The following is a 14,772-nucleotide window of genomic DNA, read 5'->3' as shown; positions in this document are numbered from 1 at the left end:
GCTGGGAACACAGAAATGTGGGGTGAAGGTGTGCACACTGTTTGGGGATGGGGAGCGGATTGGGACTTGTGTACTTCCTTTTTATAGTTTTACAACCATACTCAAAGCAGTTTACATGCAGGTACTTCAAGCATATTCCCTATCTGTCCCGGTGGGCTCTCAATCTATCTAATGTACATAGGGCAGTGGAGGATGAGGAGGGAGATGTTGGCCAATGCCAGATACATGGGCACTTCAGTTGCCTAGGCACAGGGCACGCATGAGCCATATGCCCGACTTCACTGCCACTCTGGATGAACCCTGGCCTGTCACCCTGCCCCCTCCCTCACCCACCTAGAAACCTCACATGGGTGCCCTGAGTATAAGGCCCCCCTTTTCTGTGCCTAGGGGAGTTGGTGCACCAGAAAGGATAATAGAAACCAACATATTTGATGAATCCATATTCATATATTATACAACTAATTTGTGATATATAAAAAATTAATTAAATAATCAAATAATTATTTCATATACATCACTAAAAACAAATTGTATGTACAAATACAAACTTTAATAAATGATAATCAACCCATAGAAATTTGACATTCTTAAAACACAATCTATCTTAAAACATATTAGCTATTAATTGATGAATAAATATAATCAATCATATATATATTCTTACACATTTTATCTAATAAATATATCATTAATATTAAAAACTATCAATAAATATACTTTTAAATATCAATAAATATTCTTTAAACACCATATCTCTAAAAAATAAACCTCTAAATATCAATTAATTAATAAATACTTATAATCAATCATGTAAATATATATACATATAATAACTATCAAATACATACATGAAATACAATAAGAAATTAAATAGTATATTTTATAAATAGCTATATGTCAGTATTTAAATAATTCATGAATTAATTATCAAAAATTAATAACCAATTAAAATTTATTAATTAGTCACCTTTAACAAAATGTGAAAATCAATATTAACTTAAAAACTATATATATTTATGCCACCATATTTAAATGAAATAATTAATAATATGTCAACCTCAAGAAATATACTCCAAACACCACTTATAAATTGAAATTATATCCAATACAGATTCATTGCTTAATCTTCATTGTAACAAAGCCACGTGTGTGGTAACTATTCTTAGGGGACCGTAGCTCAAATGAATTTTATAAACTACTTAGGGCTTAAGTTAATTGTAGGTCAACTTTTATTATCTATGTTATACAATGTAATGGATATAATTTCAATTTATAAGTGGTGTTTGGAGTATATTTCTTGAGGTTGACATATTATTAATTATTTCATTTAAATATGGTGGCATAAATATATATAGTTTTTAAGTTAATATTGATTTTCACATTTTGTTAAAGGTGACTAATTAATAAATTTTAATTGGTTATTAATTTTTGATAATTAATTCATGAATTATTTAAATACTGACATATAGCTATTTATAAAATACACTATTTAATTTCTTATTGTATTTCATGTATGTATTTGATAGTTATTATATGTATATATATTTACATGATTGATTATAAGTATTTATTAATTAATTGATATTTAGAGGTTTATTTTTTAGAGATATGGTGTTTAAAGAATATTTATTGATATTTAAAAGTATATTTATTAATAGTTTTTAATATTAATGATGTATTTATTAGATAAAATGTGTAAGAATATATATATGATTGATTATATTTATTCATCAATTAATAGCTAATATGTTTTAAGATAGATTGTGTTTTAAGAATGTCAAATTTCTATGGGTTGATTATCATTTATTAAAGTTTGTATTTGTACATACGATTTGTTTTTAGTGATGTATATGAAATAATTATTTGATTATTTAATTAATTTTTTATATATCACAAATGAGTTGTATAATATATGAATATGGATTCATCAAATATGTTGGTTTCTATTATCTTTTTATCATTGTTTGTGTTCAGGGAGGTATTTATTGAATATTCATTGAGGTAATCATGAAGGCATGTATTGATTTGTGAATGATAAATTAATTTGAATGATAAGTAATAGATTAATTTAAATATTTATATGGGATTTGCATTTTTGCACATTCAATATAAATTTTATTAGTTAAAATGCAGTTTTTCAGGATGTTATATAAATTTATGATAATATGTATATTAATTCTTTAATTTAATTTATTGTATTGTACAGTGCTCCTTGCTGGAACCCTTGATAAAGCCAGTTTGGCGAAATGGGTCCCGTCGGGCATTTGAGCATTGGAGCAAGAATGATAAGAAAAAAGAAAAGTTTTTGAATAAAGAAAATTGAAGAACGTCACAAGTTGGTCTGTTCTGTTTTGAATGGTTTATCCTGCTGAGTGAGGATTGCACACTGTTTGAGTTGTTCATTTTACCTCACTTCCTATCTTCAAGAACCGCACCAGAAAGGACACACACAGCATAGCTCCCATCCCTGACTCCTATGCTGCAGCTGATGTGGCTTGGGTGCCCAGGCAATGGATATTTGCCTGGGGGAGGAGGTAGTACACCATCTGCTCCACTGGGAGAGGTCTGATATGTCCCAGAGACCTGTCCTCAGCCTTCTTGTGGACCTTGTATTTCATCTGCCTTCATTTGTGCTTACAGTCCTCTATGGCCCTGTTGTTATGGTGGACTGCAATCAGGCACTCCCTAATAGAACCCCAGTTTTTCACTTTTGTGCAAGCACACAGTTTTTGGCCTATGGGTGTAAACAGGTTGTATGGTGTGCTTGGACCTCCCGCACTAACACCTCAATCTCAGGGTCAGAGAAGTTTACCTTGAGGCAACTTCATGTTTCCGCTTGGGCAGATCACAGCAGAGAAGTTTCAGACCGGGCAGCTGCCTGCAATTTATGAAAATGGCTGCTGTGCGGGGGCCCTGCTGAAAAAGAAAACTTTGATTTGGAAAGGTGACCATGAAGGTAAGGGGAAGGGAGGGAGATGGGCCAATAAAGCGAAGAGGTTGAGCTTTATTGTGTGCCTTCAGGAGTGTGTGGGAAAGCAGCAGCAGCGTTGGGTAGGTGAGGGGGCAGGATACTCAATGACATTAGGGTGGAGGGAGGAAGAGAAGGGGCAGAATACGCGATGGAATTGAGTTGGAGAGAGAGGGGGGCAAGATACTCAATGGAATTGGGTTGGAGGGAGGGGGCAGGAGACTCGATGGAATTGGGGTGGAAGGAGAAAGAGGAGGCAAATGGTGGGTGAAGTAAAGAGAGAGAGAGAAGAGGAAAAACATTGGATATCAGTGGGGAGGGAAGATAGGTGGGAGCAGATGTTGAATGGAAGTGGGGAAAGAGGGCACATACTGGATGGAAGGAGAGGATAAAGAAAAAATGGCACATGCAGGATGGGAGAAGAGAGTAGAGTTATACTGGAGGGGGTGAAGGAAAGGGGTGGCAAGCTGTAGGTAAACAGTGAAAAAAGGAAAATTGAGGACTGGAATTTAATCTAGATGGAGGCAGAAAATAAATTGAGAAGGAAGACCAGGGAAGAAAAGGAAAGGGAGAGAGAAGATAGAAATGCCAGAGCATGGGGGAAGGGAGAGGAGCCAAAGATACCAGATCTAGGTAGAGAAAAGAGGAAGGAGGCAGAGATACCAGATCTGAGGGGAGGAAATGAGAAGAGAGATATGCTAAAAACCATGGGGGGTGGAGTGAAGGAGACAGAGATGCCAGACCATGAGGGGAGAGGAGAGAAGAAGATGGATGCCAGACCAATGGTGGGAAGGGGAGGAGAGATGGAAGGGGGAGGCAGACAGTTTTTGGAAGGGGCATAAAAAGAGAACAGATGCCATATGGAAGAGGCAGAGAGAGGGCAGACAGTGGATGGAAGGAAGAGAATGACGAGAAGATGAGGAAAGCAAAAACCAAACAACAAGAGGTAGAAAAAAATGTTCTATTTATTTTTTTGCTTTAGGATAAAGTACTATTATAGCTGTGTTGATAAATGTTTATTAATAGAAAATGGAAATAAGGTGATCCTGTTATTGGACTTATTTTAATACATTTTTGACTAACTTTCAGAGACCAAATCTCCCTTTATACTTTACTGACCTGAGGAAAGAGGATTTGACCTCTGAAAGTTAATTGAGAAATGTATTAGTCCAATAAAATGGTATTATTTTATTATCCATTTTTTGTTTTATTTTTATTTGTTAATTTGTAAAGTGGTTTGTTATTTCTCTTTTTTTTTCAAATTTACATCTGGTGTCTATATTTTGTTCAATATTAGGGAACATGCATCACTGTTTCTGTTTCTCTGGTGCTGATTTGTATGCAGAGTCCGGCTTCATGATGGTTCAATTTAACTCTTGTGTCTATATATTACTGTTTTTACTTTGTGATTACTTATTCCATACTGAACAAGGGTGTTTCTGTGTTTTGTGTTTATAAAAGATATGGTTTTCTGTTAGCATTGACTGTTCAGGATTGATCTGTACTAATCTGTCTTATTTAGTTTTACATTGGGTGTATTGATGTTCTAGTGTTAGTGTGTAAGATGCTGCCTTTTCCTAGGTACACTCTTGTTATGCAACTTATAGATTCTTACTAAAAATCATGTTTTTCATATAGAGGAGGGGATGTTAAAAAACGATCATCCTCGGGTGTCATATATGCTAGGTATGCCACTGGCAAAGAGTCCAGAGGCTGGACATAACATAGAATCTGAAGCCCAGTGTTTCCGGAGAGCTGAAGGAGGGAAATTACACTCCAGCTGCCAAGCTATTACATTCAGGCATTTTCTCATGCTTTACATCCATCTTTTAAAAGGGTTGTTGATCTTGTAATAAGTATAGGCCCCCTTTTATCACACCGCATAGGGTTTTGTGAGCCTTCGGGACAGATAGGGAAGTTCTAAGTACCTGTATTTATTGTAAACCGCTTAGATCTGTCATATGCTTAAGTGATATATCAAATGCCAATAAAACATAAACCCAAAAGCTCTGACACTCATAGAATTATTATGAATGTTGGAGCTTTTACCAACGTGGCCGACAATAAAAAAAAAAACAACAAAAACCCTAATGCGGTGTGATAAATAGGGGCCATAGTTTGGTAACAGGAGGAAAATATTTGTAGGAAAACTTTTTTGTTAGCAAAGGTTATGGCAGTAGGGTAGTTTTCCTGTTTGAAAAGCTAGGATGATTGTCAGTTACTATTTCACTGTTTTAGGAAACACAATGAAAATAGAAGGCATAGAATAGAAAGTACTGCTTAAGTTAAGACAGTTATTTTTCTGTAGCCGTGCTAGATGTACAAAGCCCTGTTAGATTAGAAAAATCGGCCCCTTGATTTGTTTGTGTTAATTCTGCCTGGCTGGAAACTTCTGGCATATTAACTTCTATCAGAGCCATGGCATTTCATTTTAATTTGATATAGAGTGGTGTACCAGAAGCCACATTAGACTGGAAGAAAAACTTCTTTGTAGGTAGACATTGGGCTATTAAGGAACAAGAATGTTGTAGGGGATATACTGGAAATTGTGGAATCATGTGGGAGAGACTGAGAGGGTGGCAAGGAGATGAATGAGAGGAGGATATTAAGCACAGAAGTGTAGAGGAAAGATATAAGGGAACAGGAGGCTGGGAAAGGCCTGAAATGGGAGAGCTAGAGCATGAGAAACGGAGAAGGTAAGTGGCTGAAAAGTAAAAAGGACAACAAGGGTGAAATTTGAGTAGATAAAGAGGCAGAAAAGTAAAAAAAAAAGGCAAGAAGAGCTAACAAGGAAAGAGTAGTATATCAAAGAGAGGAGTAGTGATGGAATGGAACAAGACAGGAGAGAGGAGAAAAGATATGTGGACACCAGCCACTGGAAAATGGGACCAACATGATGGAAAAATAAAATGTGGAGGTAACAAAGGTAGAAAAAAGAGTTTTAATTTAAATGTATTACCTGGAATATGTTAGCACTGGGATATGTGCATCACAGATCTTTGTATTGTGTCCAGTGGTTTACCAGACAACTAACTGATGGAGGAGTGAAGGTGGGCAGTGGCTTTGAGCCCAAAGGGGGTGGGCACTACATTTTCTTCCTGTCATGCCCTATGCCTCCTACCCAAATGCAAAATATAAATACCTATGTTGGTGGGCTCCCAAAACCCTGCCAGCTGAAGACATCTTATGCTAGTCTGGCGGCCAGAACTCTTCAAGCTTTGCAGCTGGTGGCAGCTCAGAGACACTGCTGCTAGCTGCAGAGCTTGGAGATTTCTGGTTGCCAGACCGGAGGAAGTGGCCTTCAACTGGCAAGGTTTGGAGATCTCCACCATCCAGAGTAAGGGAGCTGGCTAATTTTTGGTAGACCTGGGCCTGGATCCCTGTGTGCTCTGTACAGAAAGAAGTGCATATCTGTTTTTATTTCTCCAGCATTGTAATGCTCGCTGAGTTTAATTTCTTGGGGTTCTCAGTTCAACGTCTATTTGTGATCTCTTGTTCTGTATTTGAAAAGATCTGCCTCTGTTTTGTGTGTAAAGAAGTCATATAAAGTTGTTTTATGTGTGGCAGTAATGGGAGATGGGGAGATGGGGGGAGATTATGTGTGCTAGTAATGGAGCCTATTTGAATGGAAACAAGACACCTACTTTCCATCCTAAAAAGCTAGCACAATAGGGTGTTAATGTGCCTAACATTTAGATGCTTGCAGCTATGCCAGTCATAGATCTTAGGTATGGCAGTCATGTAACTTACTTTGGCCCAAATTCACTAAGCAAACCGATCGTGTACCGATCGGTTTGCAAGCCCTTTGCGACCAAATTTCCCTCCAACCCCATTCACTAAAGCCTGTAGCAAAACCCCATGCAAAATAGCCAAGCGATTGATTCACTAACAATTGCTTGGCTATTTTAAATCGGGTTTTACTATTAGCAAACTGAGTTACCGTCAGGTCTGGAGGTTTTTTGACACGCAAAATATCTGCCCCATAAAAAAATGAATAAAAAAACCAGGCAGGCCTGGCAAAAAAATGTACCCCCCCCCCCCACACACACACAAATGCACCCCTCAAGCACGGCCACCCCTCACCCCTGACTGGCACAGCCCTCACCCCCCTCCTGGCATGGCCCACCCACCCCCGGCACCACCTACCTAAAGGGCAACCGGCACACAGTAACTGCTGCTGGATACAGTAAACCGCGCACGCTCCAAATGTGTGCACACACTGAATGCACATGCACTGCATGCTTTAACATTTCTCTGCTGGCCACGGAGCTACGGATCACGCAGGTAGGAGTGCGCATGCGCGCTTAGGGTTTTATTATTTAGTGATTGTTCATTTGGCACCGTACAATCTAACTCTTCCATCTTACTTTTTAGACTTCTAGCATTCAAATTCAAACAAGTTAATATATATTTTTTTTGTTTGCCTGACAATTGCTTGGACTATCTCTATATTTTAATTAAAATGTATCTGGATTACTTCAGCCTTTGCTACAGCCTTGATACTGAAACATTTTAGCTTCAGTTATTGCCAGTATCTTTTGAATATGCCTTACTATATCCACACACTCCTAAGCCATTCAAAGTTTCCCCCCAGGAGTTTAAAGGTACTCTATATTCTCTGTAAACATTAGTGCCAGTAGTATGGTCTCATCCTGGGTAATATTGTGCCCATATTTTCAGAATATGCTCTCTCTTTCCTAGTTCTGCCCACTTGCTAACACATCTAAAACTCTCTTTCTTGCACTATGTCCTCATTCACATCCTTCCTTAGGCCCCTCCCCAGGATGCACCGGGAAGGGGAAGAGCCGCCATTTTGAAGAGGGGGCCCTGCCAGCTGGAAAGAATAGGCATCGCTCTGGCTGTTAACAGAAAGATATGGGGGTGTTGGGGGGGGGGAATTATCAGTGGCAGGAAGGAGTGGGCATGGGGGGGAGGGGGGTTTGTCGGAGGGTATTGGATGTGGAAATCACCAGTCACCAGGAATGCATACTCCAGCTGGGGGTGAAGCAGGTTGTTGGGGGGTTGGAATCACTGGCAGTGGGAGGGAGTGGGCATCCCTCCTGCTAGGGATATCGGGGGTTGGAGGGATAGAGACCCTGGCAGCAGGAGGGAGTGAGCATCCCTCCTGCTGTCCTTCAATTCGGGGGTCTTTTTTAAAAATTTTGGGGGGGGGGGAGGGAAGTAAGGCTATAACAGCTCAGACCCAGTCAGAAAATTTTTCCCACAAATGTAGGATAACGAGGTTAGAGAATCAACCGTCAACGATAGACAATCACCTGGACTGCTCATTTAAATATTAATAAAACTTGTTGTAATATATTTGCATGGCAGAGTCAGAGTCTGCCAGGAGGCTCAGAAAAGCCCTTTTGATAACCAGCCAGTAGAATACTCCCATGCTAAACTGTATGGAACCGGTTTAGCAACCATTATTAAAGGCACGGTAGGTTTTGAGAATCTTCCCCTATGACTGAAGAATGGGGGAAAATGTGAAGGGTTTGCTGCTAGCTGAGGAAGAGAATTGGCATCAAATTATGGTGGGAAGACCTGATGGGCAGGGGGGGGGGGAGGGAACGCCTGAAGGAGCATATGAGCAATAGGACAGCACAAAACAGAGCCAGAGAGTGCACTTATGTTTCTGTGTCTCTGGAGAGGACAGTCTCATATAAATAAATCTTCCCTTTGAAAATCTGGGCTGGAACGGAGAGGTTCATTGGTACCTGTGGCCAAAGTAAATGGGAAGAACGTTTGCATCCTAAGGAGTCTACCCTGTTAACTATTAAATTACTTGGACAACTTCCTTGAGCACTGTCCTAATACTTCCTCCACTCTGCTTGTATCCTTTGAGAAGCATTAAAAAAAAAATCTATTTTATTTTCCTTTTTCAATTTGTGAATCTTTTTTTCCACTTGTAAAACTTTGTAAATTTATACCAGAGGCAATGGTGAGTGAAAATGATTTGTCCGGCATCCCTGATGCTCAGCGCATTGTTGCAGAGCTGCCAGGTAGTCCAGCTCCAGGAGGGAGACTTTTTGATCAGTCCTGTTTTGAATTTACAGTATATATTAGTTGCATTCCGCTTTGTTTAAAGGTGGAATATAAATAATAAGCTATAAACTAAACTATAAAACATTTCAATTCGGCGTTCTATTTGTAGTCCCTGATACCACCAATTAAAACCAGTACTTCAGGTCCAATAATGAACCAGGATAGGGTTGCAGAAATCCAGGACTGAGTTTCCCTTTTGAACTAGGTAACTTGGCTGTTCTCCAGCTCTACCCATTAAGCTTCTCCATTCAAAGCATGTGCTTGCATAGTCCCCGTGATCACTCACAAACTATAACTGCTATCATATCCACAGCTAGGCTCTGCATATTTCCCTGCTACTTCTTGACAGGTGAAATAATGGTGGAGGAAGGACATCCCTGATAGGGATTCCCACAAATATATGTTTGTACAGGGCCTAATATAGTGTTAATCTGGCCCGGATTACCAATAATATATTACTTTTTAAAGTAACCAGTGTTGGGTAAGTTACTTTCCAAAAGTAATATATAGCAGTTACTAGTTTCATTAGGAAAAAGGTATACTGTATGCTACAATTATTAATCTAGATAGGTTACTGTGAAAAATAATGTATTACTTGTAAAAGTAATATTTGCCCAACTCTTCATACCCCCATGCCCGCTCCATACCAGCTGTAGTGCCACAGTGGCAGTACTTTTAGAGAAATCACAGAGCTCTATATAAACATGAGAATTATCCTGGAGTTCACTCTATGAATCCAGAGACCCTCAGAAAGATCAAAGAAACATAGAAACATGATAGCAGATAAAGGCCAATTGGCTCATCCATGCATGTGACAGGATACAGTTCAAGCCAGATCTTACATAGTAACATAGTAACATAGTAGATGACGGCAGATAAAGACCCGAATGGTCCATCCAGTCTGCCCAACCTGATTCAATTTTAATTTTTTTTTTTTTTTTTTCCTTCTTAGCTATTTCTGGGCAAGAATCCAAAGTTTTACCCGGTACTATGCTTGGGTTCCAACTGCCGAAATCTCTGTTAAGACTTACTCCAGCCCATCTACACCCTCCCAGCCATTGAAGCCCTCCCCTGCCCATCCTCCACCAAACGGCCATACACAGACACAGACCGTGCAAGTCTGCCCAGTAACTGGCCTTAGTTCAATATTTAATATTATTTTCTGATTCTAAATCTTCTGTGTTCATCCCACGCTTCTTTGAACTCAGTCACAGTTTTACTCTCCACCACCTCTCTCGGGAGCGCATTCCAGGCATCCACCACCCTCTCCGTAAAATAGAATTTCCTAACATTGCCCCTGAATCTACCACCCCTCAACCTCAAATTATGTCCTCTGGTTTTACCATTTTCCTTTCTCTGGAAAAGATTTTGTTCTACGTTAATACCCTTTAAGTATTTGAACGTCTGAATCATATCTCCCCTGTCTCTCCTTTCTTCTAGGGTATACATATTCAGGGCTTCCAGTCTCTCCTCATACGTCTTCTGGCGCAAGCCTCCTATCATTTTCGTCGCCCTCCTCTGGACCGCCTCAAGTCTTCTTACGTCTTTCGCCAGATACGGTCTCCAAAACTGAACACAATACTCCAAGTGGGGCCTCACCAATGACCTGTACAGGGGCATCAACACCTTCTTCCTTCTACTGACTACGCCTCTCTTTATACAGCCCAGAATCCTTCTGGCAGCAGCCACTGCCTTGTCACACTGTTTTTTTCGCCTTTAGATCTTCGGACACTATCACCCCAAGGTCCCTCTCCCCGTCCGTGCATATCAGCTTCTCTCCTCCCAGCATATACGGTTCCTTCCTATTATTAATCCCCAAATGCATTACTCTGCATTTCTTTGCATTGAATTTTAGTTGCCAGGCATTAGACCATTCCTCTAACTTTTGCAGATCCTTTTTCATATTTTCCACTCCCTCTTCGGTGTCTACTCTGTTACAAATCTTGGTATCATCTGCAAAAAGGCACACTTTTCCTTCTAACCCTTCAGCAATGTCACTTACATACATATTGAACAGGATTGGCCCCAGCACCGAACCCTGAGGGACTCCACTAGTCACCTTTCCTTCCTTCGAGCGATTTCCATTAATCACCACCCTCTGGCGTCTGTCCGACAGCCAGTTTCTGACCCAGTTCACCACTTTGGGTCCTAACTTCAGCCCTTCAAGTTTGTTCAACAGCCTCCTATGAGGAACTGTATCAAAGGCTTTGCTGAAATCCAAGTAAATTACATCTAGCATATGTCCTCGATCCAGCTCTCTGGTTACCCAATCAAAAAATTCAATCAGGTTCGTTTGGCACGATTTACCTTTTGTAAAGCCATGTTGCCTCGGATCCTGTAACCCATTAGATTCAAGGAAATACACTATCCTTTCTTTCAGCAACACTTCCATTATTTTTCCAACAACTGAAGTGAGGCTCACCGGCCTGTAGTTTCCTGCTTCATCCCTGTGACCACTTTTATGAATAGGGACCACATCCGCTCTCCTCCAATCCCCAGGAATCACTCCCGTCTCCAGAGATTTGTTGAACAAGTCTTTAATAGGACTCGCCAGAACCTCTCTGAGCTCCCTTAGTATCCTGGAATGGATCCCGTCTGGTCCCATCGCTTTGTCCACCTTCAGTTTTTCAAGTTGCTCATAAACACCCTCCTCCGTGAACGGCGCAGAATCTACTCCATTTTCTCATGTAACTTTGCCAGACAATCTCGGTCCTTCTCCAGGATTTTCTTCTGTGAACACAGAACAGAAGTATTTGTTTAGCACATTTGCTTTCTCCTCATCACTCTCCACATATTTGTTCCCAGCATCTTTTAGCCTAGCAATTCCATTTTTTATCTTCCTCCTTTCACTAATATATCAGAAAAAATTTTTATCTCCCTTTTTTACATTTTTAGCCATTTGTTCTTCCGCCTGTGCCTTCGCCAAACGTATCTCTCTCTTGGCTTCTTTCAGTTTCACCCTGTAGTCCTTTCTGCTCTCCTCTTCTTGGGTTTTTTTATATTTCATGAACGCCAACTCTTTCGCCTTTATTTTCTCAGCCACTAGGTTGGAGAACCATATCGGCTTCCTTTTTCTCTTGTTTTTATTGATTTTCTTCACATAAAGGTCCGTAGCCATTTTTATCGCTCCTTTCAGCTTAGACCACTGTCTTTCCACTTCTCTTATGTCCTCCCATCCTAACATCTCTTTCTTCAGGTACTTTCCCATTGCATTAAAGTCCGTACGTTTGAAATCTAGGACTTTAAGTATCGTGCGGCCGCTCTCCATTTTAGCCGTTATATCAAACCAAACCGTTTGATGATCGCTACTACCCAGGTGAGCACCCACTCGAACATTAGAGATACTCTCTCCATTTGTGAGGACCAGATCCAATATCGCTTTTTCCCTTGTGGGTTCCGTCACCATTTGTCTGAGCAGAGCCTCTTGAAAGGCATCCACAATCTCCCTACTTCTTTCCGATTCCGCAGACGGAACATTCCAGTCCGCATCCGGCAGGTTGAAATCTCCCAACAGCAGAACCTCCTCTTTCCTTCCAAACTTTTGGATATCCACAATCAGATTCTTATCAATTTGCTGCGATTGAGTCGGAGGTCTGTAGACTACACCCACGTATATAGAAGTTCCATCTTCTCTTTTCAGAGCAATCCATATCGCTTCTTCCTCTCCCCAGGTCCCTTGCATTTCGGTCGCTTGGATATTGATCTTTACATAGAGAGCTACTCCTCCACCTTTATGACCATCTTTGTCCTTCCTAAAAAGATTATATCCCGGTATGTTTGCATCCAATCCATGTGATTCACTGAACCATGTCTCTGTGATAGCAACAATATCTAGATCTGCCTCTAATATCAGGGCTTGCAGATCATGAACTTTGTTGCTTAGACTGCGAGCATTTGTGGTCATCGCTTTCCAGCTATTTTTCAGCGATAATCTCCTTTTTTGTATGGATTTTTGTGTCGTTTCACTTTCCGTTGCAATACTAAGAAATGAGTTGCTGATATTGCTTATGTTGCAGCCTTTACTACTATCACATCTTTTCTTTTGCCGGGGGTGATCTCTATAATTGTCCTTTGTACATACACCACCCCCACCTTCTAGTTTAAATGCCTAGAAAAATATTGTCTAAATTTCTCTGCAAGGTTTCTTTTTCCAGCTGTAGTAATATGTAGCCCATCAGTGCAATATAGCTTCTTGTCCTTGCATGTATTTCCCCATCCTCCTATGTACCTGAAGCCTTCTTGATGACACCAGGCTCTGAGCCATCTATTAAAGTCCTCTGTGTTTTTCACTCTTTGCTCTCCTTTTCCATATGCAGGCAGTATTTCAGAAAAAGCTAAAGTCTTTACAAAAGGTTTCACGCCCTCACCAAGCTCCCGAAAAGCTTTCTGTGCTGCAAGTGTGGAGTTGTTGGCCAGGTCATTTGTTCCCATAGGGATAACAACATCAGTGTTAAAATCCTTAGTTTCTTCCTTAATTATAGTCAGTATTTGCCTGGAACTCCTGGTAGCTGAGGATCCTGGAAGACATTTCACTATTTTGGTCTCCTCGCCCTGTGTTCCAAGGTTAATGCCTCTGATGATGGAATCCCCCAACAGTAATAGTTTTCTGTTTTTGGCCTTTTTATTTGTACTTAGGGTGCGCTTGTTCTCTTGAGTTACCTTCATTGGTTCCAGTCCCACCTCCCTTCTGTTTTCCTGAGTATCGCAGTGCACTAGTGGAGCGAAGGAATTCTGTAGAGGTAATATTAGTGAAGGTGGATGTTTCTGTGTTACATGTCGCAGTCTTCCTGAGCCTACTATGACCCATTTATTCCTGGGCTGTTTTATTCTTTGAGGTAGAGGTGGTAAGTTGGTATGATTTTGTGGAGTGATGGAAGCTGCTTTAATTGTACTCAATTCCTGTTTAAGTTTGCAGAGCTCCTCCTTAATACTGACAAGTTGAAGACAGATGGGGCAAGCCTTAAGCCTCCAAATAGTATGTCTTGGAATTAAAGCACCACAGTGATTGCATAGAATAAAGGTCATCTTGATTGGTTGAGAAGTGACTTGATTTGAGTAGTCCTGATTATATGGGTCTCTATATATGAATAGTGGTCCCTGGAGTTGGTGGGACTATAAGTAAGACTACTAGTAAGGCAGAAATATAGGCTCTATACCACCTAAAACACAGTATTTTAAACAAAACTGCAGGTTCTATCAGTGCTACCCTAAAACACAGGATTTATAACAGGATTTTCCCTACTTTAGTCACCCTGAGCCACAGGCACCAGAAATATAGGCTCTATACCACCTAAAACACAGTATTTTAAACAAAAATGCAGGAAGAGGAAATAAGATTTAACAGAGGAAAGAGAAGGATTTTTTTGTGCTTTTTTATATTTTTTTTAGTAAGAAACAGGGAGGAGAAGAGAAATTAAGCAGATATAATGCTGAAAACCAGTCAAAAGAGCAGAATATGAAATGCTGAGTAACTTAGCTTTTAGATGTTTACAGGGCAGCCTTGTTCACAGCAATGTCTTTTCTGGAAGCTTAAGGTTAAATCAAAACTGTTGCAGACCATCACAACTGATATGCTGCCTCCCTCTCTTCTAGGTGTTAGAAGCATGCTACTCCAGTCCAAGAGCAGTGGAAGTTGTTGCTAATGCATATGAACATGTTAAGGCAACATCAAAATGGACAGCGGCAATACCTGAAGATGTACTAAAGGTAGCAAACGTGTTTCTTATCTTTTAAAAAACTCTAAGCCTGTAGTAATCAAT

General features: G+C 40.1%; 1 protein-coding gene across 2 annotated transcripts in view; it reads left to right on the top strand.

Moving 5' to 3' along the window:
* ASB4 (ankyrin repeat and SOCS box containing 4) overlaps positions 1-14,772 on the top strand; it is an 88,596-nt gene that overhangs the window by 62,884 nt on the left and 10,940 nt on the right. For both annotated transcript variants that reach the window (XM_033931092.1, XM_033931091.1), the window contains exon 4: positions 14,606-14,719. In XM_033931092.1, coding sequence (XP_033786983.1) covers positions 14,606-14,719 — 114 coding nt within the window. The remainder of the gene's footprint in view (positions 1-14,605; positions 14,720-14,772) is intronic.

The sequence above is a fragment of the Geotrypetes seraphini genome, chromosome 2, assembly GCF_902459505.1.
Source record: "Geotrypetes seraphini chromosome 2, aGeoSer1.1, whole genome shotgun sequence".
NCBI classification, from domain to species: domain Eukaryota; kingdom Metazoa; phylum Chordata; class Amphibia; order Gymnophiona; family Dermophiidae; genus Geotrypetes; species Geotrypetes seraphini.
The sequence above is the reverse complement of the archived record's forward strand: the minus strand, read 5'-3'. Positions and strand labels throughout refer to the sequence as shown.